At 42.8% G+C, this 19,611-nt stretch overlaps 1 protein-coding gene across 1 annotated transcript in view; it reads right to left on the bottom strand.

The window, feature by feature from the left end:
- Positions 1 to 7,835: 7,835 nt before the first annotated feature.
- The window catches only part of SLC9A4 (solute carrier family 9 member A4), a 35,495-nt gene continuing 23,719 nt past the window's right edge, over positions 7,836 to 19,611 (bottom strand). Inside the window, exons 9-12 of the mRNA XM_059822054.1 lie at positions 14,833 to 14,929; positions 12,703 to 12,834; positions 11,835 to 11,922; positions 7,836 to 8,137 (exon numbers count right to left, since the gene is read on the bottom strand). Coding sequence (XP_059678037.1) covers positions 7,836 to 8,137; positions 11,835 to 11,922; positions 12,703 to 12,834; positions 14,833 to 14,929 — 619 coding nt within the window. The remainder of the gene's footprint in view (positions 8,138 to 11,834; positions 11,923 to 12,702; positions 12,835 to 14,832; positions 14,930 to 19,611) is intronic.

Consider the following 19,611-nt stretch of genomic DNA (forward strand, 5'->3'; position numbering starts at 1 on the left):
ACAGTGGGAGGCTGGGAAAAAAACCCCAATGCAATAGTAATAATAATAGAGCTCTTCTGAGCTTTGGAACTTAACCTAATTCATGTAAACTTGTTTATAGTGATGTTTTGAGCTTTGTTGCTACATCTATCTTTCTTTTCATTACCTAGGAACAAGACCTGTAAATCTGGTCTTGTCACCAGCTGTTATATCAGCTCTGCAGTGCTTGGTAAATCAGTATCAGGCATTTTTGCACTAGGGAAAAATAAGAAAAAAGCTCCTAAAAGAGCTGCTTCAAATTGCTAAGACTTGATTAAGAAATTTGCCAGCAGTCATCACTTTCATTTGAATCTATGTTTGCATACTTATGAAAACAATGGGGAAAGATTTTGGGATATTTAGCATTAAGAGGAATTCAAGCCAAAGGGTCCATTTGAGTCAGCAGTAATGTAAGCCTTGCAATTTTCTATTCCTAAACCCATTACAGCAGATTGAGCCAAATAAGCTTGCAGACCAGATAGTCCTTTACAAGTAAAAGTAATATAGGAGTTGTACACAGCGAGACACTGTTAAAAAATATATATTACCTTTTCATGTGTACATGCAGAAGTAGCTTAGTTTATTGAGGAAGAAGATTCATCTCAAAGCTAAAGCAGTCATAATGCCTAGCTTTGAAAAGCTGCTTTTCATAGGTGCCAAAATTGCTTAAAGGATGAGGACAGTGGAATTCCACTTCAGACTCAGTAGGCTGTGTTTAGATGTTCACCATGAAGATGTCTACATGTGGGGCAGGTGTCTGAGCTCCCCCTGGAGTCAGTGGAGTCTAAACTGTTGATCAGATCACTGCAAGGTAGCCATCCACATGTGTTCAACTGATTTGTGCCATTGGCTGCCTTGTGCAGATCCCCACCGACTCCAGCCCCACTGGTGCAGTCCAGCTGCCATAAAAGTGCCCCAAGGGACCTCCCTGGCCTCTGGCTGCTGATCCAGGGAGCAAAGGGCTCCTGTGGCTCCTATGCCAAGTGTGGCAACTCAGATGGCTTGAGGGACCTGTGTATGACTTAGCCCTGAGTGTCTTTATCCCTATTGTACATGTGAGAAAACAGAGGCATAGAAAGCTGAAGAGATTTGTTCTAGGTCTAACACCTGTGCCAAACACCTATAGTCTCCTTTCCTCACTGGACCAAAATGGAAGAGAAGCAACTTCCAAGAGTTTTTGTTGCAGGTTCCAAGGAAAAAGTGTATTTGCCATAGTGTATTCACTTCTTACAGGCCCCTTCAATGTTGCCATGTTTTTGTAACTATGCAAAAGATGCAGAACATAATGTAGTTTTTTGAAAAGAAACAAAGTGAATGTACTAGGGAAAAGCAAGTAAAGAATTACATCTTTTTTACATTACATATATTTTATACATATATCTTACATATGGCAAAATTTTATGATGTCTTTTAGGACACTGAGTGTTTGTAAACAGCCGGTCCTGATGCTTGGCTTGAAGCAGTGCACAAACAATGTAATTTCTGTGCAGTTTGTTCCATTTTTGTGCTGAGAGCTGGAGGAACACTTTCAGCCTGTTCTTTTGTTCCTTTCTGTAGGTTTCAGTCACCTGAAAGCCTAAGAGAAGTAAAGGTAGACGTGGAGTCAAGGGACCAGGGTCTCATGTTTGGTTCCTGGCACTGTTCCTGTGATACGTGTACACACGGCTCATTTGCTTTGTGCAAGTTTCTCCACCTTTCATGTCAGGTTTTAACACTGGCATAATTCTCAGGATGCCCTGCCTCTGAACTGTCTGTGCCTCGTGTGCCCACAGCACCTGCAAGACACTGTGCACCACTGCAAGTATTACCAATGTTAATCATGTAATACTGAAGCTGAATATATTTGGGCAGGTGGCTTTCATTTATATAGTGTTTCTCACTCAGTGCAAGCTTCTGTGATGGGAAATTTGCCCTTAAAGAAAGGCATGAATAAAGCTAGATAGAGGGCTACAGGTTTTATTCCAAGATATCTTAAAAAAATAAGAGCCCTTTTATTTTGGCATTTGTGCATAACTCATTATTTTCACCCCTTATCACTGCTGATAATACAGTAGAGCAAGGAGCAAATGGTGTCAGGCCCAGTACCAACTAATGAGTCTAAATTAAACCTGATATACATGCCAGCAAAAACAGAAGTTTAACTTCAAGCTTCTTTTATGATAATTTTGTATTTAGCAGAGTAAGTTACTGATGGGAAAGGACTGAGCAGATGTGTAATGATCTGACCTGTGTTTGCACGTGTAAAAGTGATGTTGCAGAAGACTAATACCTGTGCCCCCAGCTCACTGTGGCTATTCTTGACAGATACTTCTTTTTTCCTAGCTTGACCCCACAAGGACAGCAGAAAAAAAGTCAGGGATGATGTTCAGTTTGGGTGTCTACTCCTGACCAGCTGTTCACTATTGGTGTAGCTGCAATCTGCCCTGACAAAGAAAAATCTGAAAATCAGAGCTTGGCATTGTTTTCTTCAGTCCATGTCTCATTTCTTATGATTGAAAGGTAGCAGAAACTTGAATTTTTCCAGGAGGAAGGGTGGACTAGAAATAAACAATAACTGGTATTAACTTTTGAAATTTCACACCTGTAAAACCAAAGCAGGAAAGAAAGAGGAGTTTCACTTGTGATTAACATTGAGACAGATTCTCAAAAGGAAATAAATTAGGCAACTTAGCTCAATAGATTTCCAGTCCTCTTAACTGGTTCAGACTACTACTTGTGTTACCTTACACCTCTAATTTTAAGGTTCTTAAGTACAGTAAGTTTGGCAAAACAATAAACGTAATTGTCCTACCTCAAAAGCAAACAAAACATAAAGATAAGGTAATCTGTTTTTCCACTCTTAATGTTTGTGTTTTATCCACATACGTAGATAGAAAATTAGAAAAAGTACCTATGAAGAAAGGAAGCTTGGAAATATTTGTTATATTTTCCAGAGACTCCCATAGGCTTTTAAATAGGCTTTTAAATAGTAGTTTCCATTCATACATGACAATAAAACATGAGTTTTCAGGGTCTAATGGCTGCAGGAAAAACCTTGAAAGTGTCAGTTCTCAAAACCAACATACCAGAAGAAAATAAGAATCATTTCACAATTATTTTCATCTTCTGCTATGTAAAAGACAAGTTTTTCATCCATAGCAATTTGATGATTTCCCCTGCAGATATCACTGGTCCTCCTTCTCACTTGTAAATATGGATTAAGTTATCCTTCTCGTGCTGAACATGGTCACGGTTACTTCTTGTCTACCCGTCTCTCCAGCCTGAAATCCTGGCCTAATTTTCTGAATCTCATATAACCTTCCTTAATTGCTCTAAACACATCTGAACTAACTTTTGCCTTTTAAGTTGGCCTACTTTCTTGGCCCACACACAGAGTAGTAACTCAGTCCATCTAGAGCTCCTGCCAGGGCGTTTGTTGTTTTCCAACTATTAGAGCTTCTCCTTGCTGGCTTTGATAGACACATGCCTGCTCCACTCACCTGAGTTTCGAGCCATGCTATGAGACAAATTACCCCTTGATTCTGCACTCCTTCGCTGATGTCCTCTCCTAGTGTGACATACAAACTGTTTTTAGGTCCTTCATAGCATCCTTTTCAGACCTGTTCGCTGGTGTTATCACGTATCCAGTGTTGTTTCCCCAGGTGCCATACAGACAGCAGCAGCAGCCCTGACTATGCAGTTGCTGACATTCCCAGGGGACACCATTCCCCTTGGAAGAGGGACCATGGCAAAGCTTTCTTTCAGTGCACTCTGTCCAATGGTATTTCTGGAGGTCACAGCTTGGGCACTCCCTGCGCTAGCTGCTATCATGTCCTGATTGCTGGTGTTCCCCTCGCTGCTGCGTCCTTGATGATAAGCTCTCCAAGGATGAGATTCTCCTTTTACTACACGATCCTACTTGCTTGGGATATTAGTTGAAGAGTTACAGCTGCAGCAAGAACAACAGGATCTAACAGTTAATCACACTGTGCAATAAATATGAAAGTATTGCCAGTTGCTCACAATGTACTATTGACCTTGATAACTCCTTCACTTTTTCTGCAATATTCTGTTTTACCATTGTTGCTTTTACTATTAAAATATTTTCTCATTATGATTGTTCTTATTATTGTCTTATTTTTCTCCTTGGTTAGCAAGTTCTGTTCAAGTGTATCTCCTACTTTCTCTACTGTCAAATGTACAGGCTATTTATTATTACTCCTTACTGAAACTCACCTGTCCTCCAGTATCCTCCTGCCCCAAGGAAATAGTCTTAATTCCCTGAGTTCCTATTTCCTCTCTGAGTTTTGAATAATAATTCTTCACCTTCTGGGCATGAGTTTCCTGTGCCAGTTCACCTTAAATCAGAGTACAATTTAAACTCTCTAGTAAATATCACTGTATCAGTCTAAAAAAAAAGATGATGTTGAATTAATTTAACTTCACAAATTATCAGCACAAGTTTCCGGGATGTGACCCAGGTTAAGGAGTTTAAGAATGCCCACACACATGAGGACTTAAATCCACCAGCAACCCTAAACCACTTCAGTTTTCTTTATGGGCCAAGCCTGAGAGCCTATAGACACAGAGTAAGTTACTTGTAGTGAAACATTGCTGTAGTTATTGCTATTTAAAATATAAGCAGTGTGCTTCTTTAAGGAGAAATCTTGTCCACAAGTATGAAATACCCATGAAAACAAATAAACAGTGCAACTTTATATATTAGAACATATTTTATACAGGCATCTGCAGCATTGCTTCTTGGCTAATGGCCAGCAAAACCATTAACAGCAACTAATAGCACAGAAGGAAATTTTCTTCCAGTCCTATTTTCTAATTGCTAGGAAAGAAAACTAAAAATAGACTTTACAAGTTTGGGGGCCAGACTGTAAAAGCTGGGAGAGCTCTATTAACTTTGAGATGCTTTCTGGCTTTACACTCCCTGAAGATCTGGCTCACTGATTTAGTCAGAGGTAAGATTAGGAATGAACCAAAAGAGGGAGATTTGACTCCAGCTCGGCACTAGTTTTATTTGTATTTTAGAAAGACTTAATTATTCTTCTCTAGTTCTAATATAAACGGTCATTAGAAATTGAATGCTTTGCTCTCTACTTACGATGGGTAATTATATAAATGCTCCATGACTTTTATAATATTTAATAAAGAATTTGGGAGTCAATTTTAAGCATGCCTTTCAAACATACTCTAACCAAATTGCACGGACTCCTCTTTTTCATGTTGTACGTCTAGTCCCTTTCCATGATACTCTAGACATCCCATTAACCTTCCTCATCTCTCACAGTTTGTATCTGTCCAGTTCCCCCAGACAACACATTGAATAAATCTTCTTGAATAGGAAATGCGGAATTTGCAGCTCACAGTAAATTTCTCTGTTTAATCTCTCTCCTGTGCCTCCCTTTGAAGATGAGACATTATCCCTTCTTCACCCTCCCCTCAGGTTTCCACTTTCCCTTCATCACTGTCCTCAAGGACTGCCTCCAGTTCACATCACCCACCAGACAGTTTTGGAGATCCCATGCCCTCCCAACTCTGCGATGCAGAAGCAGGTCCCACACCTCTGTCACCCCACTCCATGCACCTATGTCAGCTCTGTGGCCTAGGAAGGTCCACATCGCACGTGCACTGATTTTGCCCTCAATTAAATTTCATAGTAGCTCACAGTGCAATTCAAGACCTGATGTTGTACGATAACTGTTTTTCTTAAAATGTTTTCATTGAAATTTATGATATGTCAATATAACTTGCTACAGGATTGAGACGTGGCACAAGGCTTTTATTTAAAAACTACAGGAATCACTTCCTCTTTCGGTGGAGCTGGGTTTATTTGTTGATTTTCAGGTACAGAACTCTATTTAATTGCTTATTCAGTGTTGGTACAAAAGCCAAATCTTACCCTCTTTCAATAACACGCCACTGCTTTCATAAAAGGAAGTTGTATAATTTCTCTGGCACAATGAGGAAATGCAAACAGACCTTAAGTTTCATAAAGCTTTGTACAATTTCAGTACAGATGATTCACTATGACCTGCTAAACATAAAAGCTGCAAACATGAGAAAAAGGGAAAAAGGGCTTTTATTTTTTTCCTCTAGTGGCGCTTTTCAAATTTGTTAGTTTAGATGCTACCTGTCCTGAATCAGAAATCCACTGTAAGAAATGTGAAGTCATAATTTACACTTAAAAGTTTTTTCTGGACCAGGACATACAAGCACTTAACAGTAATATAAAAAGAGGAACATAAAGGTGGCACTGCTACCTCTAATTCTTACCTCTCTGACTCTTACAGTAGCATTTACAGACCTTGAGCTGGGCAGCTAAGCAAGCTCTGAGTGGAGGAAAGAGAGGGAAACTTGAAGAAAGCATGACTGAACTTGGTGCATTTCTCAGCTGTAGATTTGAGTTTAGTGCAGCTATAAGTGTGGGTTTATGGACTTCTGGACTCAAATCATCCCTTTGGATAAAATCAGCTCACCTACAGTTTCAAGATGCAGACAACAGTGGCAATGCTGCTTCCATTTTGCAAAAAAAGAGCTCCATCAGAGGAACTAGGTATCTGGGATTTTAGACTTTATCCAAAATGACTCAAGACCACAGCTTCTTGCTTTCCCTACCACTAGGGCGACCCAATGTTAAGACTGGAGCGTGGGCACATGGAGCCAGTTGGAAGGGAGCTCAGTACGAAGGCTGGGAGGTCACGGGCTCCAGTGCGTGTCCCCCTGGTTATTTCTGGGTTTTTCTTAGCAAATGCTTCTCTGTACGACATATAGGCAGACACCCTACAAAAAGCTGGGAGCAAAACACAGGGCCCCTCTTTCATGCCAGCCAGCAGGCTACAAAGTCAGGCTCCCTTTACCTTTTGTCCCAGCTTCTTGCTCCATGTCTGCAGTGCTGGTCCAGCTTCAGTGTGAAGAGTGAGTGTGCCACTGATTTGGGTACCCTCTGGCAAGGTGGGAGTGGGGAATGGAGGTTAGATGCTCCACAAAGAAGCCTCACACTTGCTGAACCACAAGAATATTGTGTACATTCTTGCCATCCCACATTTGCAAATAAAAAGCATCCTGACAGCACCCCTGCCTGAAGAGTCCTTTCTGGATTTGTACGTACCACGATGCCTCCTTTATTCATCCAGAACAACTGTAGGTGGGTGATAGGTGTCTACATGGTGAAACTGGTTGAAGTAGCAGGAGTTACAGACCATCACAGCAACTGACATTAGGCACTTTTGCAGAGCCAAAACCTGATAGGCCAAGAGATTCCCAAGTGTCCACTGGAAGTGTCCACTAAAGAATCTTTTTCACTGAAGTACCCCTTTAGGCATCTTCAGTGACATTTAGGTGCCCTAAAAATGCCTTTCTTTTTCTCTCTTTCCTGGAATATCTCAACTACTCTGAGGTCAAAAGCTCTACACAGTTGGTTGAAGTTACCAATTTGGGTGCTCATGTGTCAAGCATGTCCTTCGGTGTTTCTTTCTTCTGGATTTCGGCCATAGTACAGAACAGAGAAAGGCAGTATAAGCTTCTGCCCACAGCATTGCAGCATTGCATATGCCCAGCTACTGTCATTTAAACCCATGTCCAAACCTCTACAAAGATCATGTTCCTCTCTTTCCTGCAGTGTTTTGTTGGAAAGAAAGCTTGATACAAGAATTTGAGTCCTCTCCGAGCCAGTAAGTACCTTGATACAGTGCTTGAAAGTGATATGACAACAAGGGCACTGGTCCCAAATGGAAAATTGTGGTTTGGTTCATTCAGCTTTGTTATTTTCTCTGGAGCAGTGTACAAAGGGCCCTAGAAATGCAAAGATTGCTCTTCTCTGCTCCTCATATGGCTAATGGCCTAGCTGGTGCCATCGTTTCTGTCTCTTCTTCTGACTCATATGCCTCTACTTCTCTCACAGTGAATCGAGACTTTGGCATTAGAGCCAGATTGTCTGCTCTGGTAAAACAATGCTGGCTGATTGAATTTCCTCTTCGACCTGATAGATTGGACGGGCCCGCTCGCCTATCCAAGCGTGCCATTGGAATCAGCTCTTCCTGGCAGTGCTTTGCTTCAAGTGGATGTAGTCGGGGCTGGGGTCTGAACATTACCGGGAAGGCAGCATCAGATACACTTCTGTGGTGATCTGAAGGAAAACAGAATCAAAGAATTAGTATTTTGAAGAAGAAAAAAGAGAAACACCATGGTATTGGCAAGGACAGTTAAATGGTATTCAATATAATACAGCATTACGGTTTTAAACCCTGGAACTGAAGCATTTTAAATAATTGCTATAGAATAAGAGAGCAGTCAAGAACTAAAAATATCCCTAAATTTTTATTTTCATCCCAAAGCTGATGTTTAAAAGATTTTATTGATCTTGCCTCTACCCTAAAACCCCAGCGAATAAAGACATTCAGCTATCTTTTAGTGCCTCACAGAGTTGCTCAATGCCTTCACAGGGCAAGATTGCTCCTTTGTGTAGCTTTCAATTTTCTATGAATTTCACAAGTATACCTAGTACCACGGTTGAAAAGCATTGTGAAACCCACAGCAGAAGACAGAAGTTGACCAAGGAGAAGACTCAAGTGCCATCAAAAATCAAGTTTACTAGTCACCTGTGATTAACAACTGGGAAGAAAACAATTTCACCTGAAACCAGGAGTTTGACTCTAGGGTACTTTGATTACATTGGGTGTGTCAGACCTGGTCCTACCAGCTTTCTTTGCCATAAGTACACAATAAAAATTTGCCTGCAATAGGTCAGTAACTGGCTCTCTCATTCTGTTAAGTTTACAGAATATACTTTTTTTACTTTTCTTAAAGCCACTTGTAGTCTGACTATGCACTCGCAAACTAGTTAAGAAACAGCTCGTAACAAGTTAGAAGGTTTGGGGACATAAACACAAAGGTCCATCAATAATAAAATTAGACTATAACCTGCTGCAGTTAAAGCAGACATGTATTGGGTAGAGTCACACAGTTATTGCAGCTTAATAACTATTAAATTATTTTAAGCTAATGTTTACTTCACAGCTGGCACAAAGTAAGAGCGCACACACCAGCACTTACCTCCATGAACAGGGGCAGAGATTTCTTTAACAGCAGAACCTGCTTCTGTTAGGCCATGTGGGTATACCACACTATGAGCAATAAAATAGGATAGGTATTCTCAGATTTGAAGAGCTTCTACTTAGCCCTTTGGGGGTGCTCTGCTACAGAGCACGAATAACATATACTGTCAAAGAAGTCATGCATTTGTATGAGTGGCACAAAGAGCTGATAGGTGGTTTAAGGATCTATTTGTGGTCATTTCTGACCTCTTAGTTACTAAACTTTCCGCACATGCTATATATAGGACCTAAACCAAGATTGCTGGAGGATGCTTATGCCAGGAGGGCTTCCAGGTATAGACAGAAGAGGTGACATTTATCTCTGTAAATGCATATGTGCATATATGAGGTTGTCATTCTAATTTCCTACATACGGAGTAGTTATCTTCTCAGTTCCCAAGTGCAATTCATCACATCCTAACACAGTTTATGAGAAGAGTTTAGGGTGGCCTCCTCCTGCTGCAGACATTTAAAGTGGTGTGAATAGCTATGCAATGGATCTAAGATGGGGCCAGAAGCTGGACCAAGAAATATAATTATTTGGATAGATTACAAGGCAGGGCTCAAATTCAGGCCTAGCTATTAGTAAAAATGTACCTGCATTCACTGTCTCAGGATTTACTCCTCTCCCCACTGAAATAACGTTCCTATCTGCTATACCAGGACTTGGTCCCTTGAAAGTGTCTGAAATGCTTCTAGGTCTGAGGCTGCTGTGTAGAACAGTTTGAGTCTTTTAGAAAGACACATATCCCCTACCATGATGCCCTGACAAACAGAACAGAAAAGAATCAGCTGTATGAAAAAAAAAAATATCCTCTTGAGTAGCTTTGATCTTCCCCTCCTAATAGATCCTATGGATTTCTGTTCTGCTGCCATCATGTGTGAGTGCCCAGCCCCAAGGGGATGGTTTGCCTACACAGATCTCTTTTGCTTTCATCTCTTTCAGAGTAAAACAGAAAGGGAAAAAACAAAATAATTTTGCACCTGCAGGAAACAAACTTTGTGGTCCAAGTTTCTGATACAAAGATGAAGAGTAAAAAAATGGTTTCAATCACTATAGCTAATTTTGCCAGAAATGAAAAGGAAATTTTCTGCGGAACCCAAATGCATTTCAGGTTCGCATAAATAAATGCAGAAAGGAGTCAGAGAGATTACAGATGGAGACAATGATGAACATTCAAGTATTCTAAATTCCATGTTTCCTCTGACGCTGTCCTGCTATGTTTCTGTGGTCAGTTCAGTGTTGCTCCATCCCTAACCTCTGTCTCCTTACTTAGAGAGTAAGTGAGGATGGGTCTGCATTTTACTGTGTACATATGATAACCTGAGACTGGCTGATAACTTTATGTAGTAATACCAGTATTACCACAGAAATGTTCATAGAGGGCAAGCTGGGAAAAAGGGAGAAGAGACCAGCCGCTTGGGGACAGATTCTGCCAGGATTTTTTGTTAGGTTACGTGATTAGAGGCTCATCTCCACAAACACAGAGGAACCCCAAGGCACAAGGGCAGGTGGGGGAGCCCCCAATATCCCAGTCAGAGGAATGAGCCTGAGCCCCTGCCCTGATCCACCATGGGGGTGATCAGCTCCAAGGGCAGGGTGAGACCCACCACGACGAGCCAACGGAGAGGCTCTCCCCAGGGTACCTCATAGAGTGAGGTGTGGCAGGGTACAGGGCTCATTATTGGCATGTCTGGGTAAAGCATTTTGGGATCATACAGGACTTACGATGGGATGTTTAGGGCAGGAACCAAAGGCAGGGAAAGGAAGGGTAGTTTGGGAAGGAACAGGTGCAGAAAAATAGAGAAAAAGGGGGATAAAAAGGGCTGCTCACATGTAAACAGGGGCTGGTCAGTACATGTGTCTGGCAACGCCCTGTACCTGAACAGTGCAGTCTGTCCTGTCTTCTCATTAAACTTCACTTCTGTTTTCCTGGGTGAGCAGCTCCCTATACTGTGTCCCTGTGTGTGTGGAAGTCTAAGTGCCAGCAGCTGGAGGGACTGGGGTGCATGCATGTTGTGTGGGTGCATATGTCAATGTGAATCACCAGCAATCACCAAGCCAGAGCAGCCACAAAGTAGGATAAAAGGCTTGGGAACCAGCTGTTGGAGCAACCGTGAGTCTGGGACAGACACTGGGGAGAGTGGAAGGTCTCTCAGCCATAGAGGGGACGAGGATGAGCCCATTGGTGCTGTTTGCATTTGCATGAGTGCTGTGCTCTGTCTGTGCTGCTCTGTGTCTCTGTCCGTGTGTACGTGTACACGGAATTACGGTGGGGGGTGCCTGTTGGGAATACCTCCTCAGCCTCGCTACCGGCGGGACCTGGGGGCATGGAGCTGCAGCAGCCTCCCCTTGACCAGGCTACGGGTTCAGCAACTCCTAATGATTTTGCATGCAGTTGTGTCTGTGGGGCTGCAGGCAACAGATAATTTGCTTTCTGGGGCTTACAAGGATGCCGTCATGGCCAGGCCAAAGTGCAGGAATCACAGGAATATTTGTGCAAGAGGGAAAAAGAGAAAACTAGGCGGTGCTGGAACAAGATAGAAACTGCAGCAGTAATGACCATATAAACAACATAGATAAAAAAGATAGGAGAGAAGGGTGTAGCTCATTTAAAGAGGCCAGGGACTTCCAGGGGAGTATTCATTTAGTACTGTTAAATCCATTGAGCAATTGGCCAGGTTTCTTTCACAGCTGGAGTAGGATACAGAGTAAAGCACTTCCATTACCTGTAAAAGTAACATGCCTGACTTTTCGTCTAGTGGTCTGGCTGGGGCCCTGCGGCAAAGAGAGGTAGCGTACGCCCGTGGTGCTAGCCTGCATATGGAGACAGAAATGTGTTCAGTGCCCATGATTGCCTCCACAATTTGCTCCTATTTGGTGGGATGGTAAAAAGGGATGGTTATATGCTTTTTCTGCTGTGCCTCTGCACCTTTACAGACAAATTTAGAGAGGTGTGAATAAGATCAATGCTTGACTTGGATGGGTTGAACTCAACATCCGCCCCAGTGAAAACATCCATGTCTGATATAATAGCCCTAGGTTTTTTCTACAGTCAGTGGAAAGAAAGACATTGTTCTAAGATTCATCTTTCTGATTTCAGGTAACACCTTTAAATAAAATTAATATACCCAGCAAGAACATACTTCTCTTCCTTAACCGTGATTATCTCAGCTGTAAATGTCTATGCTATCCAATGCCTACATTTGGTCAGACAAATCTTACTCTTACTGATGGAGAGCCCAGACTGTCAGTGCAAGGTGTCAAGGGCTTTGCATCAGGCCTTTTGTGAATCCACAAATTCACACAGCTGTGATTATACTATGTTTTGCACATGCCAAAACAATGCAAGTTACATTATTTTACTACTTACAGCCATAGTAGCTGATTTCTGACCAATGTATAGAGGTAGGACATAAAAATGTTGCTGTCCACATGCTAAGTGAAGCTCGCTCTTCTTAGGTGCTGCATGAGGACATTGGGGGAAAGTATCCATTTTAATTACTGCAAAAAGCATACGAAAAAGGGTGTGTCTTTCCTTATTTACAGAGAAGCAGAGGCATTTTTTACATGAATAGTAGTTTACATAACAGGTACCGGTCTACCCCAAGGTAAGCTGTTTGCCTTCCTGCAACTCTGCCTCAGGCTGTGCTGCCGACGGATGAGGATTTCTTGGGCTTGTTTCTCATTTGTGTTGGTAGGCAAGTTGTGTCGGCTGTATGCCGGTGCCTGAAACAGAAAATGCACCCAGTTGATTCTCTTTGCACTTGCAATCTTAATAACCTTGCGCAGTCTGGTTGATGACAGGGCCAAGGGGACGGCTGCCCCGGCTCGGCCACCAGCTCACCACCCCTGTCTTTGGTATCACACAGAAAAATGCAGCCTCACACTTATCTCGCTCCTGCAGAGCAAGATGTGAGGCAGTGCGAACACAGCTGTCAAGGGCTACATGTTGATGCCATTTTTGATAGACTCACACCTGCTCAAAGTGTACCATAAAAATATACCCACCTGCACAACATCTGTTAACATTTCTGGGCTTGCCCTCCCTTTGTCAGCCCTCTTCTGATTCCACAGTTGGGAGCTACAGATCTGAGGCAGGTCCCAAGAGGGAGAGAGCTGGTTAACCCACCACTGAGCCTTGGTACTAACATTACTGAGCCAGGAGCAAGCTGCAGATGTGCCCCTGAGCAAATGGCTGTGTTAAGAAGAGTACATCTCCAGAACGAAATGCACAGCTGAGTTTCCTTTCCGTACTTGGACAAACTATACCTTAACATTACCCTAAAACTGAGCATCTTTTAGGACAAGCTTTTTAATTTATTGCATACATCTTGTGAAATAAGGAAAATAATTATCTGCCTTAAAAAGAAAAATTCACTTAAGTTTATAAATCCTCTTAAAAAGCAGAATCTGATCTCAGTCTCACTTGCAAGGGTTCTTGTAAAGTTCGTCTGGTGAGCCAGAGCCTTCAGAGTTGAAAGGGAAGTATTAGAAGTGGCATTATTTTACTTCTGATCTTTCATTTGCAAAAGCACACTGTTCTCAATACCACATAGGAAGTGACTGGTGCGAATAGTCATTACTGTAATTGATTTTGAAGAGAGTTCATTTCAGTAATCTAAGAGGCAGCCATATAGGCAGATAAGAAATTAATATCATAAGGATAATTGGCCGTGGCAAATCAAACAATATTAGGAATGAATATCATATTAATAATGACACATTTAAATGAGCAGGGCCTAGCATTTTCAAGTAAATGTGTGTTACACGAGTTAGCCCCGTTGATCTGCGTAATTTCAAGGTTACTGTAATATACCCTCTACCACTCGTTGCTGCAAGAGAGCACGCAGTTGTATACTCAGGGTCCAAGACTGTATCAGGTAGATATTATACACTGGCCTGCATCAGATTCAGTACAAATTTCTGCAAAACAAATCCCTGCTGAGGTGTTATCACCCCCATTTTATGGGGGAAAGAACCCCAAAGGTGTAAAGTGAAGCTGCAGAGGAGGTGGAACCTTTTTGTTTACCCTTTCTCCTCCCGTGGCGAGAGTACACTGCTGCTCCCACGCAGAGGGAGGATTACCAGCCTGCCTCCCCGCTGACTTTGGGCTACGGAATGTTTACCGCCGCTGGCCCACCCACCTCCACAGGGGCGTTTCACTGCTGCTGGCGGCCTGCCAGCCCGCTGCCTCCCACGAAGGCCTGCGTCCCGCCCGGCCGCGGGCAGCCGTCTGCCGGGCCGCCCTCCAGCCCGCCGCCCCAGGCCGCCCAGCCGGCCAGCCTCCAGCGCGCAGGCCGTGCCTGCCCGCCCGGAGCGGACCTGGGGCCTGCGGCTGCCCCGGGGGTGTCCGGCAGCCTCGCGAAGGCGGGTTCTGAGTCACAGGGAGCTGCCCGGCGAGGGAAGCCCGACCTCTGCAGCTCGGTCACGGACTTCCCTGCCTTTTCCCGCTGCCCTCAGGGTGGAAGGCTGATGGGAAAAACCTGCTTTCCTTTTTCCACCCAGGAGCCAGCCCCGAGCCAGGGCTCCTTCCCCTCCTTCCTTCCCTGTGCAGCTCCCGGGGGGGAGCGGCTGGGGCTCCGGCCCCCGTTTCGCACCAGCGTCACCCCAGGGCTGGTGCTGGTGCTGGTGCTGGTGCTGCTGCCCGCCGTGGCTATGGCATGGGGAGGGCAAACAAGAGCTTTCAGTCTGCAAATAGAGCACGATAGCAGGTCGCGTACGCACCCTTTGTCGCACTTGATACAGATTATGTGCCAGGACATCTCTCATGGACGCCACCTCTGTGGGGGAGAGCCTGCGCACACGCCGGTTTCTGCCACTCCTGTAAATAAAAGAGAAGTTTAATATTAATCAGTTGATTAAATCCTATTCCCATGAAATTATGCATGATCTATTTTTAGTGCTAGAACAGACGGCTATGAAGAGCCTTTCAGTGACACCACGAAATCATCCAAAGGTGAATAAAAAATGCCAGATTCTGCTCTTTCACGGGTTTTATCAATATACTGGGTAGCCAGAATGGGCCCGAAGCCCTCATACAGCTGGCAGCAGAACCACTCCTTTTCTTTCTTCAGAGCTTCATAAGGAAGTTTGTATTTAAGGATTAGATTGGGCAACAACCAGCTGTTCGTTCAGGAAGGCCCTGCAAGTTTCCTCCTCTGTCTGAGTACGTTCTTCAGCATGGTCTATCAGTCTGGGCCTTGCAGTCCTGGTTTTAACTCCTTTGAGAAAGTGCAGCAAGTCCTTGAGAACTAAAGCACATGCCAATTAAGGAGTCTGAGACACCTGCCTGTGGTGAGGAGAACATACAGGGTTTCCTTGCTACTGAGCCTGTTTCTCCATTTAAGATGAAAGAACTACCTAAAAGATAGTCATCTTTTAACAAACGGTGACAAGAAGCCCACAGTCACTTGTAGCTGCCTGGCTTTTTCACTAGCAAAACAATGGAGGAGGGCTGCTGTGAAATGTTCACTGGTTTTGCTAAATCGGTCAGTCTGTGTGAGAGTTGGCATTTGGCTGAATTCCCAAGAAAAGAAAGGGAAATAGATAGTGATCATCCAGGATGAATCAGTCTGAGTTCCCCTTGTTGTTTCTGGTTTTTTCCTTTTTCCATTTTGCTTTCTTGCCTCTTTTTAGAAAAAATGTGATTGCAAATCTTGGTTCTCAGCTAAGCGATGTCCTTAAAGTGTTATCTGTAAATTGTGCAATTAAAGAATGGATTATGGTCAATGTACAGTATTGCCAAAGCTTTGTGTGCATTTATTTTGCACTCCCTCTAAAATAAATCAAAAACTTTTAACGGCAGAGGAAGGTGGATTCAAGCTAAACTGAGATTATGCTGTAAACATAGAAAAAGGTTGGAATTTTCAATTACAGCTAGTTTAACAAGATTACCACTGTTTTGTGCTATAATCTAACATGAACATCTCGAAAACTTGGAGGACCATCATGAGCTGCCTGTATTCTACATTTTACTGCCTCTTACCATCAAGTAGACAGGAAGCAGTGGTGGTCTGACCCTGTCCAAAGTCCACGGAATAAAGAATTAATTCCTAATATATTTCAGGGTTTCGGAATGTGTTTTCATTCTGCATCAGACCAAAACTGAGATCTGCCAAATTTTTCATGAAGTAAAGAGAGAAATTGACAATAGGTTAAGGTGTAGTGTAACCCCAGCCTAAGTTGTAGGGCTGGGGTAACCAATAGGTTAAGGATCTCACAGAGGCATGAGAGTCCCATGAGTCTAGCACTCAGCTATTGGCAAGCCAAAGTGACAGAAAAGGACTCCCTTTCTGGATTTGACCAGAAATCTTATTCTGGCCCTGATAAAACCTTCCCAACAAATGTTTAATTGACATTCATCAATTGTCAACAACAGCAACAACAGCAAAGCTAGGTATTTACCAGCAGGGAAAAAAGACCATGACCACCACCCAGTTCCAGGCCAGCTGGGTAGGTTAGCTGGTTGGTTGGTTGGTTGGTTGGTTTGGTTGGTTTTTCATTTGCTTTCAGCTCTCAGGGATAACACTGAGAGGATCCAAGGATGCCACCAAGTTTCCAGGCTTAGGTGTAATGCACCTCTGTTCCATACTGGGTCTGATGTGTCCCAGGCTGCAAGACAGCCCATGTATACTACTTTCCACAGCAAGGAAACCAGTCTCTTTGTTGTCAGCAGTCCCTAGGTGCTGTCCCTTTGGACAACAGAGGGACCCTAGGTATACCTGGGAAAGCAAACACAAGCACAGTCCCTGGGGACTAATAGCAATCTGGCCTGTCAACGAGTAGTGCTCTATAAAATGCAGGCTTGGCTCATCTGTGTAATGCAAATCGAACTGACATAGTTGATGCAAGTGGCTTTGAGATCATAGAGAATAACTGTCTTTCTGGTCCTCACTTCACTGAATGTCTCCACAGGGTCTTTATACCTCACAATTGGGAATAAATAGAGGAAAGCAGCACTCCACTGCAAAGGCATCAGATCATCTCTTTGCTTTTGCAGTTGCATATCTGACACCCTCCACATGCCAGTGCAGAAGTGGCCAGTCCTAGTCATTTAATGGCTTATCATTTTGCTCTTAAAGTGACTTAAATAGAATAAATAAAATTCCCTGAATTTCAGCTGAGCTGGGATAGCAAGAGAACAAACAGCATGAAGATAATCTCTATTGTTCTGGAGCACAAATAAAAAATGTGTATTCTTTTCATGTGATTAGATACTAACCTCCCCAACCAATAACAAGGCACAGGTATGGTAATAAGGAACAGATTGCTTTTACATTTTGCAATATCCAATACATTAAAAAAGAACTTTCAAAAAAACCCAAACAAGTTTGGTATGTTGCCAAACCCATAAAGCAATCCTTACCGAAACTATTTCTTTGTTCTCATTGAAACTTCCAGCATGTTACAACAAAGCATGGCACAGGAGATATATTTGTGAAGAAAATACTGCAATGATAATATGCCATGAAAACTGAGTGTCTCTTTGTAATGAGTACCATGACAGTATCTCTTTCTTCTTTAGACATGGAGATAGTTGATACATGGAGGAAATAAAATGCCTTCCACAAACCTCGTAGAATTATTTTTTATATATTATAACTAAAACTTTGAACTTTGTGAACTCTCCACCAATCTTCACTAGTCCTCTGAAGGAAGTAACATTCATCAGGCACAGCTCTTGCACAACTGCACCGCCACAAGTGACGAAACGGCACGTGATTCTGATCTGTATTGTATTGATACATTCTAAGATTTACTCTTACTAAAGTCAGTATTGAAGTAATACGAAGCCAACATTAAGTAAGCTCAGCATCAAATCATCTCTCTCTAATGGGCATATTTCTTCCAAAAACCAGCCATACAAACACAGTTTTGGTAATACCTGCTTGGCTCTGCTTTTGCCATTTCTACCCTTATTTCTAAGGCTTATATTCTCCAAAACATCATAACAAAATGCTCTATTTTCATTCAAATGTGGATTCTTTGTTGCACAGTCCATGGGCAAACTTCTCCAGTCTGCACTGGAAATGCTTACTGCATATTGGACACCCACTCCACCTGCAGGAATCACACCAGCATGAATGTAATTTCTGAGGATAATGCTAATTCACAGTGACAGAGATCTGCTTTGATTGTTACAGAGCATTTCCCCTTGTGTGCCTAAAGGCTGCAGAACTGATCAGAAGTGCTAGTGAGAGAGTTTTCTCACTACTCTGGCACTGCAAATATTGCTTTACATGCCATACGCTGGAATTTGATTTCAAATCTCCGCTTGCTCATGGCCAGATTTTTGTATCCTCACTGAAGACAGGGACTTTAGGTACAACCTATCTCAATGATAACACTCAAACAATTTACATATACATTTAGAAACGTTTTAGTCTTGAGCAGGTTCACTTAATTGCTCAGGAGAATGGAGATACAAGAACTACTGCATTGTCTCAGACCAAAGATCCAACAACTAGCTCACTATGTTGTCTCCTCCAGTGCTCAACAGCGGACACCTGTCAACAAACAGAGCTGGGAAAACGTATATTTTCCTAGAACACTCTCACAGCCTCCAAGAATCAGAATGTTTTTGAGCCACAGGCTGCACTTTGTTTTTTGAAGTTGACACTTCCTTTTTAAAAAGTCTGTCTCAGTAGGAGAATCTGTGCATCAACAGTTGATGCACAGTAAAATTCAATTACAGCCAGAGTAGAGCTGGCAAAAATTAGTTCATCGTATCAGCTGTTTATTATAGAACATTTTTCAATCTAAATTCTCAGCTGAGGAGAGAATTTCTGAACTACGCTGAAGCACTTTGTCTTATTTTCTGTTTCCCTCAAGAAAAGAAGAGGAATGTGGTTTGATTGCCGTAGATTGCCTACCAACCTTGCACATTTTCTCTTGGCTTAGAACAGTTAAAGGAATACAGCAGACAGAAAGGAGCCTGGCAGACACGCAGTCTTTTTTAATATCGCCTGTTCAGCAAAGAATGATTTAGAAAGAAAAGGGCTTGGTCTTAACGCTGCATGCTGACATCAGTTTCAAGAAAGCAGATGACTCTTGACATGATTAAGCCAAAGTTTCAAGAGATATTTTAATTTAACATCCAGTTGGTATTTGGACTTTCTGGTATGGGTTGAGATGGTAATTCAAAGAATTGGGCCCTGCCAGAGGCTGCTGCACAATGGAGAGGGGTTGAAGGATGGAGCAGCAGAGAGCAGGCAGTAGCAGCAACAGTGGCCAGCGGGAGACCCGGAAAGAGTTTGTTGGGGCAAGTACCATTAGCAATATCCACAGTCTGGACAGTGGGTTGCAAGGTGAGGAAAAATACATGCACAGCAGTTAAAGTATGCAGGAGTGAAGATTTGTACAGAATTCTCTCCTGGAGGGTAGTTCCCTCAGTGATGGCTCTGGCGATCCTACCAGTTTTCTCCCCTGGTCTGTCTGATGCCAGGCTGCATTACTGTTTCATAGAATCATAGAATCACAGAATGGTTTGGGTTGGAAGGGACA

The sequence above is a fragment of the Gavia stellata genome, chromosome 1, assembly GCF_030936135.1.
Source record: "Gavia stellata isolate bGavSte3 chromosome 1, bGavSte3.hap2, whole genome shotgun sequence".
In the NCBI taxonomy this organism is placed as follows: Eukaryota; Metazoa; Chordata; class Aves; order Gaviiformes; family Gaviidae; genus Gavia; species Gavia stellata.